The sequence below is a fragment of the Danio aesculapii genome, chromosome 3 (genome assembly GCF_903798145.1).
Source record: "Danio aesculapii chromosome 3, fDanAes4.1, whole genome shotgun sequence".
NCBI classification, from domain to species: domain Eukaryota; kingdom Metazoa; phylum Chordata; class Actinopteri; order Cypriniformes; family Danionidae; genus Danio; species Danio aesculapii.
The window spans coordinates 46,930,241-46,952,740 of NC_079437.1; the positions used below are offsets into that span (position 1 = coordinate 46,930,241).

The following is a 22,500-nucleotide window of genomic DNA, read 5'->3' on the forward strand; positions in this document are numbered from 1 at the left end:
TCCTCTCTTGATGATATGATTGTACACGTGACTACCGGACATGTTAATGCACGCAGCTGTCAATCAATATTGGTGGGCGGGGGGACCGCACTCCTACGCAAAGTTGCGGTCGATCTTAAAACCGCTCCAATTGGTCCACCGTTTTTATGTTGTTAAATTAAAAAAAAAAAAGGACTGGGTGTGTTTATTTCACCCCAATATGACAGTTTATAAAATATACTTACACAGATTTCTGTCCAAACAGCTTGAAAAGTAGATTTTTTTTACCATAGGTGCCCTTTAAGCTGTCTAAAACAAACCTCAAGAACTGTGTAAATTCAGCGCCTTTGTTGTTTGAAGTTGTTTGATCAAGCAGCAAAAACATGTTTTGTAGTGAAGATGATGTTTAATTTGATTACCAAAACTGATAATCATGCTGATAATTGATGATCATTTATTTAATAGTGCAAACTAGTGAAAAGAGTATATATATATATATATATATATATATATATATATATATATATATATATATATATATATATATATATATATATATATATATATATATATATATATATATATATATATATATATATACACACACACACACACTGTACAGGATTTAAACTATTTAATTGCTAAATCCATAAACGAGGTCACTGATTTAGTAAAAAAAAAAAAAAAAAAAAAAAACACACACACACACACAAAATGACATTTTCAGTCTAAAAAGTTTATTTATTTTTTTTGGACATGTGAAACAACATAGCCTTTGATGCATTGTTTTTATTTTTTTTTTCTCCCTAATTTACTGATTCTGGCTGTTTTTACACAGTTGACTTCCATTATAACCACATTTTTTGATTACAAAACCATGACACCATTTAATCATGCATTTTTGATTGTTGGTGGTTTTCCCTGTTGGGAAGAGGTAAAACTTGTCATTTTTGCTGTTGATCATCAGTTGGCATCATTAACCCTTTAGATGTACCTGTGCAAAGAAAAGCTTAATTTCTGAACTTTACATGGAGCATACAGTTACAGCAAATTAAAGTGTGTGCATGTGTGTCTGTAGGTGTGAAAGTGAACTTTACGCTCTACCTTGAGGTGTCTGAGAAAATCAAAATATGCATCTCAGCTCTCAGAACTACATGGAGTAAACAAAAACAAAGACTGTATTTATGCACCATCAAATGTGGTTATTATAGAAGTTAATGGGGCACCAAGTAAATTAGGGAGAAAAAATGAAAATCTAACAATGCATCAAAGCCAATGTTGTTACTAATCATTTACATGTCCAAGACTGTGATAAAAGGTGTATAAAAATAAATAAATAAATAAAAAAATAAAAGTTTACAACTACCTTTATATTGAAAATATGTCATTATGTGTTGTTCTATTGTCAAAATCCTGTAATTTCCTAAACATTTTAGTAGTTTAGATCAGAACTGAGGTTGATTTATGCACAAAAAAATAAAAAAATAAAAAAATAAATCTGATGCAGGTAGATGAGGGTAATAAATTTGAACAATGCACAAGGGTTAAGACAAATAATAAATTAGACGTACTAAAATTCACCGTTAGTAACATATGTAGCAGCATCAATAGTGAGGACTTACAAGATCTTCAGTTTGTGACTCATTTCGAATCAATTTGTAAATTGAATCATTTACTGGAGACTCACTCTGACTGGATCATGTGAATCAGTTAATTGGATATTCACTCTTAAACAGATTAATTCAATCAGTGAGTCATCACATGGATACAATCACTGTAGTCCATTCAGAAAGGCTCATCCCTATGCCCTAATTCATAGGGACAATTTCGAAGGGATTAGAGTAGAGGGATGAGCCTTTCCGAAAGAAACACAGCATGCGACAAAACAACTTCACTTTGCCATGGATCCTGTAAGTCCAAAATATCCATCAGTTGTACCCTTTGAACGCCTTCATCCTGAAGGGCCCTTCAAAGGGGGCACTTTTGAGCACTTCAGTTTGGAATAACAAATTTCAAAATGGGATGACATGACCGTTATCAGTGCAAAATGCACTTCTGAGGATTATATATACGTTTAGGAACACACAGTTGGTCTAAATAGAACATTTGAATCAGTGAGTCATTATTTGGAGAAACACTCTGAATGGATCTTTTGAATCAGTGAGTTATTAAACAGAGACTCCCTCTGAATGGATCATTTGAATAGGATAGTTATTAAACAAAGACTCACTCTGAATGGATCATTTGAATGAGAGAGTCACTAAAGGAAGACTTGCTCTGATGGATCATTTGAATCAGTGAGTTATTAAATGGAGACTCGCTCTGAATGAATAATTTGAATCAGAGATTCACTAAAGGAAGACTGGCTGTGAATAGATCATTTGAATTGGTGAGTTAAATGGAGACTCGCTCTGAATAAATCATTTGAATGAGAGAATCACTGAAGGAAGACTTGCTGTGACGGATCATTTGCATCAGTGAGTTATTAAACGGACACTCGCTCTGAATGAATCATATCAATCAGAGTCACTAAAGGAAGAATAACGAACAGTCTAAAGTTCAAATCATGAATCACATTAACCAAATCATCAAATATAATGAAAAACGAGAGATTTTTTTTCTAAAAATAATATTATTTATTCTATTCTATTTATTTATTTATTTATTTATTTATTTATTTATTTATTTATTTATTTATTTATTTATTTATTTATTTATTTTTTTTTTTATTTATTGTTTAACATGAATGAACATTAAAATTAACATTAAGCAATTAAAAATTGCTATTTGTTCAAACTACTTATTTAATATAAGCTGAAACAGTACAATTTTTGAGGATTTTCTTGGGACAACTTAATGTTCAATCCACTTAAATTTGTAAAAAGTAATAAGTTAACTCAAATCGATATTTATGGTTGGTGTAGCAAAACAGGTTAGCAACAATCTAGCAAAAACTTATAACCATAGGACTGTTGCAGATATATGAAACAATCTAACAATTTATTAATAATGTACTTTTAAAAACTTTAAACTATTATTAAATACCATTAAAAACATTTAAATTAATATATTAGTCCTGCTGTTTTTTATAAATTCCAGTTTTAATGATGCACAATAAGGGAGTTCCCATGTCACACTTGGTGTCCCAATGTGAATTCAATCTAGCTCATTACTGCCCTAACAGTGCACAAATTAGTGTACACAACCTACTGATCCATGACTTCAGGAGCTAGCAAGCTGATTGAGATGAACACTCACTCTGAATTAATCATTTAATTGAATGGTTAATGATTTCTCTAGTTCAAATCAACATTAGTCAGCTAGACTTAGGAACAAAAATGTACATGTTGTTTCTTAAAATGACAATTCCCATTAAAAGCACAGACATTTTTTACCTTTAAAAATGTACTTAATATAAAAATATGTCCACCGTTGGCTCTTCATCATCTCCTGAGGCTGCAGTGAGTGGCCGATTTGTCATTTTATGGAGAACACTGAGAAGAGCAGCACAAGAGTTAAGTAGTCAATGTGTGTGAGTTGCTCTGTTCTCACGAGCAGGTGGACTCCTGTGTTTACATGAGAGAGATAGATAGCGCGAGAGAGAGAGAGAGAGAGAGAGAGAGACAGAGACGGATATAACCTTGAGTTATCCCTCTGGGAAAGACACTGCAAAACTCAATGTAAAAGAGGTTTGGGTGTGGAGAATTAGGGAACAATTATGCAAAAAAGTCTGAACAGATAGTTGGTACTTTATGAGTGGATGAGTTGCGTTTGAAGCTGACAGTGGTGATCAATGCACTTGTGACATTCAGCCAACAGAGGAACGAAATGTCACACACTGACCTCTTTGCTCAGTATACAGAATGGATTGCATTAGTGGATTATAGTAAGTGTGAAATCAAAATTTGCAATGTTTGTTTTGTTAGCACTAGTTAGTTTTGCTCGTTAGTCTACTGAAAAAAAATGTTTAGGTGATCTTCAATTAAAGTCTGACCATTTGCTTCCATGTTTAGAGTGGTGGTCCTTCTCTGATGATGTCAGTTTGATAACTTTTACTGTTTGCTAAGAGGGAATGACATGCAAATAGAAAGTCCCATACCCTACTCAATATTTAGTTTCAGTTGAAAGGACATCAACATGCTAAAATAAGTCTCAGCAACTTTCAATAGAGCAGATATTTTTATTGGCATAGACAGAATTCATTTCAATAATATAAAATTGAATACCGACTATACAGGATATAGATTTTACTTTTTTTTTTACTTTGAGTAGAACATTAAAATACAGTTTTTAGCTTTTACCTTTCATTTATTAAATCTAAATCAATGGAAAATGGCACTTTAAAAAATTTAATAAAATATGTTTTGAAAAAAAAAATTCTGACAAAGGCAGAAGGCAAAGGCAGAAATAAAAACAAATAAAAAATATACACAAAAAAAACTTGAAGGTAGATGCTCAGTCAAGTCAAACAATGACAAAATTAAACAAAATCGTCCTTTTAATTAAGGTTATCATTGTTTGCAGGTGTGATGTCTTAAGTTTGACTATATCTAGGGTTCTCTTGTATTTCCTGTGTGACCGGATGAAGACCTTGTAGGTCAAAACGTTGTCCAATAAAATAGTCTTTTTAGAGCTAAAGTGGCTGTTTGCCGATTTTGTTTACTTTGTAACTTTAAAATTCATTATCATACTGTATAACCATCCTACAGTCAAATACAATTACAACTACAATATTACAATTACATACTGTGTAATTTACAAAAATCGTTGACAGTGACAACAAACAAACAAAAAAACTTTTTTTAAAAAGTCTCTAGTGCAACATCACATCCTGTAGTCCATATTTGCTGCAGGGTCATTTTGGTGTAATTTTGGCACTGTTGCTTAGTGCCCAGTGTGTCCTGAGCTTAACTCTGCTCCTGCATAAACACCTTCCCGCAGAGCTCAGCTGCTCTAATCACACACCTGAAAGTCCTCATCAAGACCTGTGCTTCAGCTGAAAATCACAGTCAGGTGTGTGTTACCAGATGCAGAGCAATAAGCTCTCCTGCACTAATGCATAATGCAGACGCTTCTGTTCTGCACTAATGAGTGTGTGTGTGTGTCTCCATACAAGTACACACTTGTGACTTAATCAAAGCAAAATGAGTCATTGTCACACTGCCGGCGATCAGCAGTACAGGTTCACAAACCACACCTGCACATGACCTGCATGAAAGAATGACAGTGCAAAACAGCCTTTGCTACTTACATTTTGGAACACAGGATATGGTAAAAGTGGATTTACTTTTGGATGCTTGGATTAACTTTGCATAGATCTTTTCAGAGACATTACTCGCAGTTTAGTGTCAACAAATGTTGGTCACATTATTTAGCTAAATGATTACAAATAAACTGTCTGAAAGTATCTTGTATTGTTTGAATGAAATAGTCTGTGTTTAATGCCTTATTTGCACCGAATGGTATGATACGGTAAGGTAATGTACAGTACGGGTCACCTTTATCAGGCTTGTCTGAGAGTCAACTACATTCTCGCTTGAAGTTCACATATCATTTGAGAAGCAATTCTTACTAAACAAATGCTTTATATACCTAAATATTTCTGTATAAAATGTTAATTACTACTCTATGAACAGGATTTGATAATAGCTGCAGATCAACGATAATGCAAAATAGTACTGTAACTTCTGTGATTATATAAAATAAACATATCTCTCTCTCTCTCTCTCTATCTATATATATATATATATATATATATATATATATATATATATATATTATATTTTTAATCTATAAAATATAGGCATTTTAATCTAGATTAATTTCAATATATATATATATATATATATATATATATATATATATATATATATATATATATATATATATATATATATATATATATATATATATATATATATATATATATATATATATATCTATCTATCAATCATCACCAAAAATGATTGAGATCATGTCCATGTATTGTGCGATGTATTGATTATTGTGACATGACTAATAATGTATTAACAGTCATGAAATCAACATGAGCTAAGATCTTTAAATGATTTTGAAGTTTGAACTGTCACAGTAGTCCTTGTTAAGATATACAGTTAGCAATGACATCGTTCTGTTTAGTGTAACCACACATTGACACAGAGCCCAAGTATTAATTATGATACTTTTCAAGGAGTATATGGTTACTATAGCGTTCTTTTGTCCAGGAATGTGAATGACGCAGCACAGATGATCAGATGTGTGTACTGTATGTGGACTGTGTAACTTGAGATGTTCACATTGTGCAGTGTGTGTCCAGCAGGCTGTCTCCCTGTGTGTGATTCACTCACAGTGAGAGTCAGAGAGTGGGCTTCAAGTGCTAATACCTTCTGGGAGTTCATATGAGAGGTAAAGCTGTGCTGATTGCGTTATACATGAGCGGGGAGTTTACTCCATTGCAGAGCTGGAAACTCCCTGTGGAAATCATATAATGGAGACACTGCTTTCATGTCTTGAGCAACGGGGTCGGCGTATGTGACGCTGCTGACCCGAAATGATGGATATGAGCCAATTAAATTCATTCACTGCACTCACTTCTTGAACAACAATGAAAATGACAGATTATAAAACAGTCTGTGACTTTCAAAGGAAGATTATTTGTTGTTGTTGTTTTATGTGTTTTTTTATGCCATTTAAAGTCAATTTTGTTCAGCTTCGACATTCTATCATGTCAAACTGATTGCCTTTATGGTCTCTAAGATCTTTTTGCATAATGGATATACATATAAGGGCTAAAATAAGTATTGAACACAAGAATAATGTTTCTCAGAAAACATATTTTTGAAGGTGCAGTTGACCTTTTTCACCAGATGTCAGTAACAACTAAAGTAAACCATGCATACAAAGCAAACAAAACTAATTAGTTTAAGAGTTAAGTTGTGTAATATAATGAAATGATACAGGGAAAAAAGTATTGAACACATGAAAAAAGAAAGTTATACAAATGCATGGAATGCCCAGTCAGTAACTGAAATCTCTCAGTTTTTATAAAACAACCCTGACATTTGTCAGTTAATCTATGTTATCAGATGATGAAGACGAAACCAGGGTGGACATTTCAGCAAGACAATTATCACAAACACAGCCAAAGAAACTCTCAACTAATTTCGGAAAAGAAAATAAAGCTGATAGAACAGCCCTGACACTCTCTTGACATGAAGCCAATAGAAAATATGAAGTAAAGATCAGGATCATCAATATTTGAAGATTCTTTTGAAGTATGGGGGGAAAAGAAATCATACCCGAGCAATACATGCAACTCTTTTCTTCATACAATAGTTGCCTTAAAGCTTTTATTACCAAAAAAATAAATAAATAAACAATACATTTTAGTAGCTTAGTATCTTCTCCCCTTGTGTCATTCCATAGTTTTTACATATAACTAATATTTCCGATTTTTTTGTTTGATTTTTGTTTGTTTGTTTGTTTGGAGTGTTTGTGTTTTGACCAAAAATCTGGGTTAATTTTTATTTCAACAGCTCCTTTAGAAATATGTTTACCAAAAAAAATCCTGGCCTGTGCAATGCTTATTTTAGTTATTTACTTATTTATCTTGCAGAGTTTATTGGCAAAAACAAATAAATCTCCATTTGTAAAATGTCTTTTTTTTATTTTCTTTTTTTTTAACTGCATTTACATTTGCATATTGCATTAGTTTTCCTCAAATTGGAATGATACACAACAAATGTATAATTTACCGTAAACTGAATCAATACAAATATAAAATTATGTAAAAAGCCTAAATATGATTGAGAGCATTTAATTCTGTTAGCTTAGCTTATTAGCCATAATTCCATCCAACTATTTTTATGCTCATTTTGGATATGCTCATTAAAAAAATGGTTGATGGACACATCCCTAATGTGCATAAGTTTTGAAAATGCACATAAAACCATGTATCCACATAACTGATAGGATGAACTTTTTATTTGTATGAGAAAAGATGTGCATAAACTGCAAAGGAAACACTTTTACCAAACAAATTCTAGTATGCGCATTAAAAAACAAAAAAACATGTGATTTTGTTTTGAGAGATCATGTGATGATGAAAATTTGTGCGAATGGACAACCCAGCAGGCTGAGCACATTGTAAAATATCTGAAATGTTGTTTTGGTCATTCTAAAACAACTTTACTGTTTCAGTATTAATGCTATTATTAATTACCTCCAGAATTAACAGCGTCTATGCTTTGTGCCTCACGTCTTCAAATGCCACCACGCATTCAATCATATGCATATCGGCATTTGTCTTTTGAGGCGCAAATCATTTGACGTAGCTTCTCCTACCGCAGCAAATTTCACTTTTACTTTTGAAATTTTGCGGCAGTTAATAAGGAAGTGGCGATTTTGTTCTCTTTGACTCATTGAATGGAAGCGCTGCTTTATTTGCACATATTTTATGCAATATTCCAGTTTTGCGCATAAATTTAATTCACATCATTGGATGGAAGCATAGCTTTTGTCAAAGATTTTAAGCCACTAATTCATAATTATAATAGTTTATAATCAGTTTAAAATAACAGAGATGACATTTCCAACCATTTTGTGCTTTAGCTTAAGATACTAACCTCAAACCAGATACCACATGGCATGTCTACAACAGTTATGTATTCTCATTACACTGTTTTTAAAGAGTAAATAAGATTTTCAATGAAAAATGCTAAATATGTTGTGCAAATTAATGAGAGAAGAATAAATAACATGCCTCAATGACTTCCAGAGATTCCTACCAGAGGAAGTGACATCATTTGGATAAAGTCCCATGTTTTTTATATCAGGGCTTTTAAGATTGTTATGTCTTTTTTGTAATCAGAGTAACATGTTGAAAATAACAAATAAAAATACAAATAATATAAAAAATAAATGTTTCATGCCACTAATTACAGCAGTAAATTAGGCTTAATTATTTGATGATAATTGAAGCAGAACGTAAGATCCAGGAGTCGGTTAATATTCTCAAGACAAAATTTTCTTAAAATACACAAAACATTGATAACTTTGTGATTTCATTTGAATGTTTCATTAAAGTTACTGAAAAATAATAGAAGGTTTATCTTGAAGAAGGAAAATGCATCTGTAATGTGTATTTCGTGTGATTTTTTTTTTCAAAAAGAACAACCAAGTAGTATCGTCAGACTGACATACTCAGAAGAAAAAAAAATGTAAAAAATTAAAAACAAAACAAAAGTCGACCAGAGCCTATATTCTCCCAGGGCTCCTGGCAGTGAGGTAGAGGAAGGTTCAGTCTGTGCCCCAAAAGACTTGAAAGTTCAACAGACGATAGATATCACATCCTGAATACAAACGAGACTCTCTGCCCTTCCCCATCAGCAACAAGCATCTGTAGGGTCACGTACTGTATACACCCACTCCCGCATCCTCAGCAGAACAAAGAACCCACCAACACTTCTGACAGCCTCTCCTCTAGCAGAAAGCCAAATGCTATTTCAGGAAGTTATAGCCCTCCAACTAGATCCACTTTTTAAACTGATCATAAATGATGCATTGTCGAGCTTCCCCGCAGCACGGCAGATGAATTCCTATCCACCGCTGTCAGCCCCTTTGACTCAATTTTTCCACGTAAACCCCAGAAATCGAAGTGAGCTAAACAAGGAATAATTTACATCGGTACATAAAGTGAGTGAGATTTACTGTAAAAAGGCACCATGTAAAAAGCATCTCGTGAGGTACGAGTTCTGACAGCAGGCTTTAATGAAAGCAACATCGGCACTTTGCTGAGCAAGTGGCTCCATTAGAGAGTGCTTTTGTGGTGTCATGTTGGATCAAGCCACACAGTTTGTGTGTTCCCTTGAGACAAAAACAGGTCAGTGACACTCACCCAAGTCTTTAGATCCTTGGCTTTCACTGGCCAGCTCTCCCATCCTCACCAGAGCATCAAAATAGCCCTTCGCTGCAAACGTCACACCTGAAAAAAAATAAATAAAATGGAGTCAAAAACATTCTCGATCCTCATTACAGCAGTAAATTCAATGATCAAAGGGCCTCTAACGAGGATGGGATGACTCTCAGCTGTGCAAGCTAGTCTCAGTCCAGCGAGGTAACGAGCGGCAACAAAGAAAGAAGAAAAACTGTAGGATTGGATGAAGCTGTCGCACAACAGGAAACACAATCAGTTGTACAGGAAACACATTTAGAATGAGTAAAGATAGCCCTCCTGTGACTATGGAAATTTAGCCCTTTTTTCCCTTCCCGCCTTTACAAGGCCAGCCCAGCTGTCTCCTTCACTCACACACACCGCTTCTCAATCCCATGCCTCATTACGGTTTTAAAATGTCAACTCCGGTGAAAAAGAATAAACAGAATATCATTATCTCCAAACCTCTCCCTGGATTCCCACTTGTGTGCAGAAAAGGGAGAGAGAGTGGGAGAGAGAAAATGCTTGCGTTTGATTGTTAGTGTGTTGAGTTTTCGGTATAGACTAATAACTTTCACAGTGGTCTGGCTTTGTCTGGTTTACACTGGCTTTGTGTTGGTCTAGTTGGTGGGATGACGTAACTAGAAATCCTGACACCTATAAATGTTTTAAATGAGATTTCATGCCCTACAGTTTTTGTATTAAGCAGGTATCAGAGCCTTTAAGACACCACAGATATCACAGTCTGATTGATTGATTGATTGATTGATTGATTGATTGATTGATTGATTGATTGGACTGACGGATTGAGTGATTGATGGATGGATTGCATAGATTGGATGGATGGATGAACTGATTGATGGACTAATGGATGGATTGATGGAAAGATGAATGGATTGATTGATGGCTGGATAGATGGATACACTGATGGATGGATTGATGGAAAGATGGACAGATTGATGGACTGATGGATGGATTGATGGAAAGTTGAATGAATTGATGGACAGATTGATGGACGAATTGATGGGCGGATTGATGGACTTATGAATTAATTGATGGATGGATTTAAAATACATCCACCCATACGCTGTACATTCATACATCAATCCAACACTAAAGTTTGGGGTCAGTAAATGTTGTTTTCCCATATATCCATTAATTTGACAAAAAATAGAGTAACACCAGCAAAACTCTGACATGTATTTACTTGGGCTGCTCAATATAAACTTTCAGCATCAATATTGTAATCACAGAATCTGCAATCTTGAGTTGGGATTATAGTTGAGCAGGAGCTACAGTTTAAAACATTGTTGCATCATTGTGAAGTATATCCTTAAGTGTTTGTAGCTTTAACAAAGATTAAATGTATTATACAGTGTTATTTATTTACATTGCCCTACGAAGTCAAGCCAATCATCCTAAAATTATTTAATATACTGTATATCACAGTAAAACTAAACGTCATAATTTCATTTTTTTCTCCAATATCGTGCAGCCCTAGTATTTACAAGTTTTCAACTCGAATATATTTTAAAATATCTAAATTATACTTTCTTCAGTACCAAAGAATATTCTAATATGATGATTTACTGATTAAAAAGCATATTCGTAGTATTAGTAAAAGAAGAAAAGTATGGTGCTGCTTAAAACGTGTACTCTTTTCAGGATTCTTTGATGAACAAACATTTGAAGGCCTTTAAAACTGCATTACATAACATTTACATTTACAAAAAGGTGCTGATGCCAAACTTGTATGCGTTTCCTGGAAATCAGATTAAAATCTGATACAATGCAATAACTGTACAGTACACTAGATACAGTTGAAGTCAGAATTATTAGCCCCCCTTTCAATTTTTTTTTTTCTTTTTTTAAATATTTCTCAAATGATGTTTAACAGAGCAAGGAAATTTTCACAGTATGTCTGATAATGTTTTTTCTTCTGGAGAAAGTTTTATTTCGGCTAGAATTAAAGCAGTTTTATTTATTTTTTTAATTAAAATTTATTATTTATTTTTTTTTATTTTAAGGTCAAAATTATTAGCCCATTTAAGCTATATTTACTTTCGACTGTCTACAGAATATCCTTTGTTATACAATAACTTGTCTAATTCCCCTAACCTGCCTAGTTAACCTAATTAACCTTGTTAAGCCTTTAAATGTCACTTTAAGCTGCACTTTAAGCACAAAAACACTGCATGTTTGGAATGTCTGTTTTGCAGTTCACACTACTGGAATTGATTTTTAGGTCAGTTTTCAACTGTTTGGTGTGATATGGTACAGCATGACTCTGCACAGTTTGGTTTTGTTTGTATGGGTTTGCATTTCTACTGCAGTTTAGGGCTGCTTATAGTGGGTGAGACTACCGTAGTACGTCACTTCTACGTTCAAGACTTCCTGACAAACTTTTTTTTTTTTTTCCAGGTCATTTCCAACCAACTCCTCGACTATCAACAAGAGGAACATCTGGACCTCTTCTACTAACCACAATGCTGCCATTTAAGGTGTCTTTTCTTGCTGTGTTACCAAAATAGTTTAGTCGTGTGAACCAGCAAAAGAGTAGTGTCTGCTGCTGACTACTATTTAAAGCATCAAAATTATATTGTTAGCCTTAACAGTGAGAGCTAGCCAGAAAAGCAATGGTCAGAGTATTGAACCTTAGAATATTCCATATTGAACATGAGGATGAACTTCTTCATTTACTGCAACAGATTGATAGATGTCAGATAAGTTTGATTTGAACCATATAGCAGGTCTCAATTTGCAAATCCAATGATGCTGGCAGTGTTGATTCTCTCTGACCAGTTATTAGCCCCTTTCACGCATACTAACCTTTTTAGAAAATTACCAGCAATTTTCTGGAAAGAGATCATTTGTAAACAGGACCTTTTTGAAAATCCCGGTAAATTTGTTCTGTCAATTTTCCGGAAACAGAAGTTGTAACATTACCGGTAATTTGCCGGAATGCTGCTCTGTGTGAACGCAGAAGGAAAATTGCCAGAAAGATCGTGTTCACGTTTCAAACACGCTGACATTAGACGTCTACTCCAGCTAATCAGAACATTCAGATGCATTTACATTTATGCTGTTTATGAAAATAAAAGCATTTGAATATTTTTCCAGACACATTTAGCTGCTAGATGTTCATCAGACAACGTTTCTATGTTCATTATTAATGCCAACTGTGTACACATTTTTTCGATAAAATGCTTATGATAAACTGCTGTTTGTTTACCTTTAAGCTTCTGCTTCAGTTGCTTGATGCATGTGCACGTAAAGTGAAGGAGTGCTCCGGTGAGTGGCAGCACACAAACATATTATGTACATCTCAATATGCGAAAATGTTCCTCCATATGTTTTCATTGAAGTTGTTCACAATACTTATCCAGCCACAGAATTTGTAATGTAGTCAAATGTGTAAACATTTAGCTGCGGCTTGCTCTTCTGCCTTCGGATGTTTCTGGGACAATGCAGCTGCATGAATGCTAAAGCTTTAAATAAAAGTGGAATCATTAATAAAAGCCCGAACGCTTCTATGTTTAAAAATACAAGCGCAGACATTTAGAGGTAATTTCTGGTTAATGATGTCAGAATTTGCCGGTATTTTGGAATGGATGTGTAAATAGTCTTTTTTAGAAACATTCTGGAACATTCTTGCCTGTATGAACAGCGTTTTTTTTTTTCACAGGTAAAGTCGTTCTGGAAATTTTCTGGATATTTACCGGTATCACGGTGTGACAGGGACTACGACATCAGTAATCAAATTATTTACCTTAATCGGATTTAGATAATATGATAATAATATGATTAAGTGTTTTATATGACTTGCTTTTAAATGTTCCTTTCACTTTCCCATTGACATTTTACAGATCGATTAACTTCATTAAGTTAATCGTGTAACAGCGCATTTGGTCTCAAACAGGGCCAATAGCAGAGCAACTGCTTCAATTACAAAGTAATGTGCATTTATGATTGCTTAAGGTGACATTAATGTTTGTTATTTAGCTTTAGATTAGTGTTTTCAAATAAATTTTGTTGTAAAAGGTATGTGCTATTGTCTGTCAAGTAGAGCTGCACGATATTGGAAAATTGACATTACAAAAAAATTTACCCTGCAATATATTTTGCGACATAAATACAATTTCACCACATGACTTACTGTAAATAGCTCTATTTGGAAAGTCATTACTTTAGATTAATTGGGATGATTTGTATGGGAGTGAAATATGAATATATGTAATTTACTATATACATATAATAAACAAACAACAGTCATAAATAAACACAATGAAGCAAATGTTAAAGTCAAATAAACATTTTTTATGGTTTTCTGGAGAGTGTCTAACAGTATTCCGGGACAAAAATTTAGCAATTAAATGTAAAAGAGCATTGTATAGTCTTCATCATATAAATAATTCAATACATTTTTTTTTTTACTTTATGCTCTTTATTTTCTCTGAAAATGCTTCATACTCTTTAAAATGTTCACATGAAAACACATGGAAATGTTCAAGTTTACCTCTATAAAGGTTAAATTCAGCAGCGTCTCCACAAATCTCATGTGTTTTGGCCTGTGGATTCCGGTCATCTATATTCAGAACTCAACTTCGTAGTATCCTGCGATGTGACTATTGCGGACGCACACATTCTGATTTCAATGCTCATACAATATATTGTGCAACCCTACTTTCAAGTCATCCTTACTGTGATCAGTGTTCTCTTCAGTGTCTTCGTGAGTTAGACAAAAATTCTACATTACTGTTGTTATGTAATGTTAACACTATAACCAGTCTCAAAAACAAACATCACACATCCCACTGCTTCTGAAGAAAGTTCAGGACTTCTGTATTGCTGTTCACAGCAATGGGAGTGATTCAAGCACTAGGGACTCACATAAACTGCTGGTCCTCTCATCTGTTCTTTTTCAAGATAAATTGAAACAGTATCTGTTGATTCGCTTGTTTCCTTGCAGACTGTCACTACAGTAGAACACTATTACACAGCTCAACAGGACACCCTGGTAGACAGCTTGTGTTTTTCCTGCTCTCTGGCTTCATTTGGGAAAGTTATTAGGACCCAAGTTAACCAATCTTTCTAGATCAATGGTTCAGTGGTTATGAGGGGTCACCCTAGTTTAAAGTTTATAAGTACAATACTGTACCAGTAGATGCTACAACAAATTGCTAACAATTCATTTTAATGGTCAAAATAGTTGGTTAAAATTGTATCTATTTACAGCTATACTTAAAACCTGAGGTAATTATTTTTCATCAGTAAGCTAATTTCTTACACAATTTCTGCCCTTTCATCACCTACTATAAGCATCACCAACTGTCAGAAAGTGCTCTTACAATTTTATTCAGACCATAGACTGGATCACAAAAAAACAAATTTTAGAATGACCTTTTTTTTGTTTATTTTTTATATATTCAAAATAATAAACAGAAAGAAACCATTCATATTATAAAAAAGTATAGAAAAAAAAAATTCAAGTCAACATTTTATTTGAACACAGTAAATCTTATTTATAGATATTGGTTGGAAGTCAATTGAGGAGTGTAGATTTAGCATGGACGAAGTTGACCCGTCCCCACTAATATCCACTAACTATTGAAATGTCCCCACCAAAAATTTTATTCACTTAAAAATATATATACATAAAAATAAACAAATAAATAAATAATAATAGTTCTGTCAATATTAACCTATACATGTAGAAAGGGTTAAATCACATTCTCTCCTCAAGCTGTACCACCCCCAGAAAACATATGATTTCCCTGCTGTCATGTGAGAGGTTGTAGCTGCATTCAGATACAACCAGTGCCAAAACTGCGGTGGAATTTTAAGGTGTGAGAGGATGGCAGCAGGTATGCAGTCACATACTCAACTCAAGTTTGCTACTGAATGGGTCCATCATGAAAATGCTGTTAATGGTTGTGTTTTCCCAGCTTTAACGCACAGTCTAACGATAGCAGGCTGATATAGTTTGTGAACACTATGCCCCGAAAAGTGCAGAATAAACAGATAAATGTATAAGTATAAATATGATCCCTGCAAGTTCTCCTAATCTCTCAAAGTAGCATGTCCAATTTCAGTTGAAACAATTTGTCAGAAAAACTACAGCCTGTGCTTCATCTTTTATTATTACTGATATGCGAGATATGTTTCATTTGCACTATGGCTAAAATGAAAAGAAGTCCTCATTAAACTCTCTCTTTATCAGTTATTATGCATTCTTTTCACATTACAGTATTTAAATTAACTTAATACATTTTATGAAGAGAGTAGTAATTAATAATATATTTTAATAGCATTAATATTATATAATTATGCTCCAGTAATTTATTTTATAGTAGCAAAAAAACAACAACAATATACACCCTTGGGGGTGGGAGGGATGGGTAAGTGGGTTGTTGGGTTCACCCATCCCCACCAATGTCAAGAGCAAACCTACGCCTTGATTCAAACTAAACCAATTTAAAATTTGGCCATCATTGTTAATATTAAAGGTATGTTTTTAAAGTTTTTTGTGATTTAACACCTAACAACAGTTTTTTTGTTGTTGTTTTTTTTCTTTTTTTATTCTTGTCTGATAGGTTTTTTATTTTTTTTGGGGGGGTTCTTAAAGATTTTGAAGGTTAAAACAGGAACCTCTCTTCCAGATTTTTATACAGTAGAATGCATGGAATAGTTCAAGAACAGACACAATCCAGCACTAGAACAGCATCTCTAGAAAAAAAAAAACTACAACATATAAAGCCAGGGTTGCCAGGTCCAAAAATATTTTCCGACCCAACGACAACTCAAACCCAGCCCAAAAGGAAGGAAAAGTAGTCCAATATTTTTTGCTCAATATTTTGATCTTGTACAACACGGGTCAATTCCTGCATTCCCACTATGAGAAAGGATTACTATATCTAACACCAAACAACACTTCTAAATACCAGATGGTTTTACTTGATAACTGATGGCTGATATTGATAACTGATAACTATTTAGATTTGGAGGCTGATAACCGATACATATATATACATATATACATATATATATATAGGCTGATAAATATAAATATTTCCAAATTTTATATTTTTATACAGCATACAACTGATTTTATTTAAAAAAAAAACTTCATAAAAGTTTGATCTGATCTTATGAACTGAATAGCAAAAAAAGCTATTTCAAAATTGCAACTTTGTTATATAGACCTATATTCACGATTTCACATAAATCAGCATGCCAAAAATGTATTATTTTCTTTTCCTCACATAGCAAATTAATATAGCAACTTCGCATAGCAACTTGACTGTTACATAAAAACAATAAGTTAAATAACAACATGGAATATATTACTTAAATATATTTTAAGTAAAAATGAAATAGAAACAACTAAGAACTGAAACCAACTCAAATGTTCTTGAATAAAACATGCTACAGTAATGTAAATATGAACAAATATGTAATGTCCGAAAGCACGTTTTGAGATGTGTTTTTGACAGTTCAGAGCCATTGTACAAATGAAAAGCTAAATACAGATTGTATGATTTACTTTAGAAAACGCAGCATAAACTCATCCTATTTGGCGTTTTAGATTCTTTTGAACACATGTAGGCGCTGCTTGTCAATCAGACAACGATTCTATGTTCGTTCTTGCTGTCAATTGTGGAAAAAATGACAGATGAAAGGTTTGAACTTGAAGACTCTGTGTGACGTTTGCACGTGAAGCAGAGTCAGATTTGGTGTCGGAGTCAGATTTTGATGCAACACCTGAGCATTGAGCACGGATGACTTTATGACAAACACTGCATAATATAAAGACAGAATGTGGCGGACAGTTGAGAAGCCCTATGCAAGATTGTTACTGGCACACCTCTCCCCCCTGCTGCTGTGAAGGCATTATATGTGCGCGCAGTGACAGACATCATGTATGCTCGATATAATCAAAACGAATACGTCGATCAACCTGAATACAATCTTACCTCAACAACACATTGCAAGCAATGCGTTGATAATAAAACTAATCATATTAGATTACAAACAACCCAACGAGTTATTTAGCACGTATGCATCGCTGCTATATTGTGACGATTTAAAGCAAAATGCACAATGACACTCTATCAAACATATCTACAATGATAAGGAATATGGTTGCTTACCGAGTTAACGACGCACAGCAATACTACACAAAGAAAGGACGGACTTTGAAGGAATAAACAATGTGAGGTAAGCTCCATTATAGTGCACTGGACAAGTCTGAACAACTTCCACCCATACGAGGCGGGCAGTTCTGTACAATATAACGATAACATTAAAAAGTAACATTTATCGGCCGATAACAATATGGTCGCCAATATATTGTGCATCCCTAATAGAAATAAAGATTGATAAAATTGAAGTTGTAAGTTACTACGTAGACATGCAATCCGGGATCATTGTCCATGATGCCAGAAACAAATTGCAACCAGCGACTTCATGTCATCTGCTTTTCCGGGGCCGGGTTGCGGAAGCAGCAGTCTTAGGAGAGAACTCCAGCCTTCCCTCTCCCCAGACACTTCCTTGACCTGTAAATGTGCTTTTGTGCCTGTAAATTTGCCTTATGGCTCAGCTCCTTCGTCACCACAACAGACCAGTATATCAACCGCATTATTGCTGCCGCTCCACCAATCTGCCCGTCAATCTCATGCTCCATCCTTCCCTCACATGTGAACAAAACCCCAAGATACTTTAACTCCTCCACCTGGGGTAAAGATTTTCCGCCAACCTGGAGATGGCAAACCACCTTTTTCCGGTGGAGCACCATGGCCTCGGACTTGGAGGTGCTGCTTCTCATCCTAGCCACATCACACTCAGCAGCAAACCGGCCCAGTGCATGCTGAAGGTCCATGTTTGATGAAGCCAACAGAACGACATTGTCTCCGAATAACAGAGATGAAATCCTGTGGTCCCCGAACCGGACCCCCTTCAACCCAAGCCTGCGATTTGAAATTCTGTCCATAAAAATTCTAAACAGAATTGGTGACAAAAGGCACCCCTGCCGGAGCTCAACACTTGGAAACAAGTGCGACTTATTACCGGCAAGCGAACTAATCTCCAACTCTGTTCACATCGACCGGATTCTCCTCTCCAGTACCCTGGCCTCTGGGCAACTGGGGTGGTGGTTCCCATTTTTAAGAACGGGGACTGAAGAGTGTGCTCCAACTATAGGGGGATCAGAGCAGGAATGGCCAACTCTAGGCCTGGAGGGCCACTATTCTTCAGAGTTTAGCTCCATCTCTAATCAAACACAACTGTCTATAATTTTCAATGTCCCGAAGACATGAGTTGCATTTTTTTTTTTTGAAGTTGTCACTATGGAGTTGAATTGTATTGGACAGTTGGCCTTGAGCACTGAAGTTGCCCCTGATAGACGATTGCTTACATCTTTCTCAAAGACATTTAGTTGAATCAGCAGCTTAGACTTGTCTCATGACTGCAAGGTTAATACAGTAAACAAGCTACATTAGTACTACAAATCTGGCAACAAAGAGGCTGGTCTTCCCCAAAAACTTCTAAAGGCAGGTATTGTTATGCAACAGTGCCTCATGTAAGCATATCCCTTAACAGCACAAGGGCAAAAAATAATGCCTTTTCACCTCCCTCAGTGAGAGAGAAAGCGTAGAAAACGGATGCCAGTCAGCTATTCTTTATGGAACTCATTCAGAAATCAATCGGTAGCTTCATCTGAATCTACTGAGAGCCATTGTAAAACCACCCTCAGCTTCTGGCACAGACAGAAAGGCCATGGAAATCAGTTGAGCAAACAATTCATCAAGCTGACCAGCTGTGGCCCTGATAAAGTAAGGCAAAGCAGACTGTTGCACAAGGTGTGTGTGACTACATGGCTACTGTTCAGGGATTATTTGGAGGGAAATTATGCAGAAATGTGCTTGACAGATGGGGCCATCAACTCTGGGCAACCACATACTGTAGAGGGATGTAGGGAGGCTCCTCTGTGTGATTCAATTTTACTCACTTCATCTATCCGTTGTTGTATTTTTTATTAAATTTTTTTCCCTATTGATTTATAGGTTGAATGGGCCAGGATAGGAAAACAAAAATGACAAACAAAACACATCATGATTTTTAATGATTTTATGATAGTCATCCCATATCAAGATGATATATTCTAATATAAGGTATATACTGTAATAGATTTCCATTAGATTATGTGACCTTGATATCTGCTCTCACAGTATATCTGAATTTATGAGATAATACTTGAACTTTTAATGCTTAAAATGCAACCAAGTTATTTAATCAAGCAATAGTGAAATCTTGAAATCTTAGTAATTAAATATATTGTATTGTACACACATAATAGTGTAAAATAATAAAATATTATAGTGTAAAGTAAAGCTGACAGCTCAGTAGGGCTTTTTTGGTCAAATGACATACTCTGCGTACCAGGTCCGTGACATCATTTACTTCTGCATTCTTTACATTTTACAGGTCCTTACTGGCCCAATACCCCCATAAGTGGTTCCATTCCCTCATCAGTTGATATAGAATATAGTTTGCATAGATTATGATAGAAAAAGAAGAAAAATGTCTCTATGATTACTGACATGTGCAGGAACTACCAAAATTAATAACAGCAACCTAGACTACACAGAACTTAAAAGGTTCACTTTCAAGTTTGAGTTTACCAAAAAAAAAAACAGCTCGTTTTTGGAGGCATTTATTATAACACAGACAACATGCACTATTATTTTAATCACTTTTTCTTTAAAATGATACCAAACGCTTGCATTTACACCTCTGCATGTGGGTTTCTAAAGCTTTTGAATTTGGGTAGGCAAAATCCAGGCAAAAACTCCAAAACAACACTTGACTTTTAAATAATAACAATAATAATTACTTTGTTAAAGGTTTTTATATAATAATAATAATAATAATAATAATAATAATAATAATAATAATAATAATAATAATAATTATTATTATTATTATTATTATTATTATTATTATTATTATTATTATTATTATTATTATTATTATTATTATTATTATTATAAAAGTTGTCCAAGCTGAGATCAAGATCCCATAATTCCATTTGAAAGTCTAACAAAATAAAAATGGAAGCCAAAAAGAATCAACATTCTTTTCCAACTTTTCCAACATTCTTTAAAATATATTTTTCTTTTGACCGAAAAAGTCAGTCTAGTGAGTTTGGAATGACATGACTAAGTAAAAGGTTTTTGGTTTTTTTTTAAAATTCAGCAAGAATCCATGTCAAGTTTGGTGATGAGGATTCTACTACTGTATGTCTAACAGTAACAAATATTAAAGTTACATAATGAACCAATCCTCATCACAAACAACTTTTCCCACAAGCGGTAAGGTGTACAGTACTAGTGTATAGAAGGTGCTCAGTGTCATTCACACAGCTACTAAACACCAGTATGGTGACACGCATAAAATTTAAGTTATGAAATAAACATTGTTTATCAACATTAGATGTAACATAAATCTCTAATGTACATAACTCATGGGGAAACAACTAAAAAGATCCATAGTACTGCGAACAAAAAGCATTAAAAGTGATGTGCCATGCAGGGAATTCTGGGAAAGTAAATTTACGATTATTGGCTGTATATTTTAAGGAATCATACTGTTAACCAGGTTATGGATTTTTACTGGAGCATTTTTACAGTTTTTTACCGTTGAAATCGTGACCATTTTTTATAGTGTATAGGGATAAAAGCTTGGGGATTACAAAAATTTATCTTGGTTAATGAGATCATAAACCCTTCAGGTCATGCGCATACACCCCAGGCGTGGACAGAGGTGCTGTAATGTTAAAGATAAAAACTCCTCAATGAAGGAACAGTTCAACCATAATAGCTGTAATGACGCTGTGGATTGCTAGCCACAACCTGTAAGTATTCGTATTTGATAAAAATTAATCTATTACATGCATAGTGTCTAGTGTTAACAGTATGTTGTAGCAAGGACGTAAACAAGGATATAAACAGTGGGAAATGCTGTTTGGCACCATTAACAATTTACAAATTCATATTCATCCATCAATCCACTGTAATCATATATGCAGTGTCTCCCTATGCGGCTGCTTTCCCTGCGTTCTACATCTCAAATAACAAACTCGCAAAAGATATGTGAACATTTCATATTACTTACACATGCTTATATATGCAAATATATGTGAAAGGCACTTGTCAAATTTAATTTTAGAGAGCATGCATGAGGTTCAACTGTGCACCATTCCATATATATATATATATATATATATATATATATATATATATATATATATATATATATATATATATATATATATATATATATATATATATATATATATATATATATATATATATATATATATAAAATTTAAATTTAATTACATTAATTAATTACATTAATTACATATACGTCTGCATATGCTTGCTCTAAACCTATTAATGGAGTGCAATTTGAATCCTTACAATTCCCATCCATAAATGCAAGTCTCCTGCTTTGATATTCTCCTTTTTAGCGAGAAAGAACCTTGTCATAACACACTCCTCCTACCGCACTCATTCATCTTTCTCCGCCTG

At 34.2% G+C, this 22,500-nt stretch overlaps 1 protein-coding gene across 1 annotated transcript in view; it reads right to left on the reverse strand.

Moving 5' to 3' along the window:
- The window catches only part of baiap2a (BAR/IMD domain containing adaptor protein 2a), a 259,055-nt gene that overhangs the window by 172,843 nt on the left and 63,712 nt on the right, over positions 1-22,500 (reverse strand). Inside the window, exon 3 of the mRNA XM_056454140.1 lies at positions 9,875-9,961. Coding sequence (XP_056310115.1) covers positions 9,875-9,961 — 87 coding nt within the window. The remainder of the gene's footprint in view (positions 1-9,874; positions 9,962-22,500) is intronic.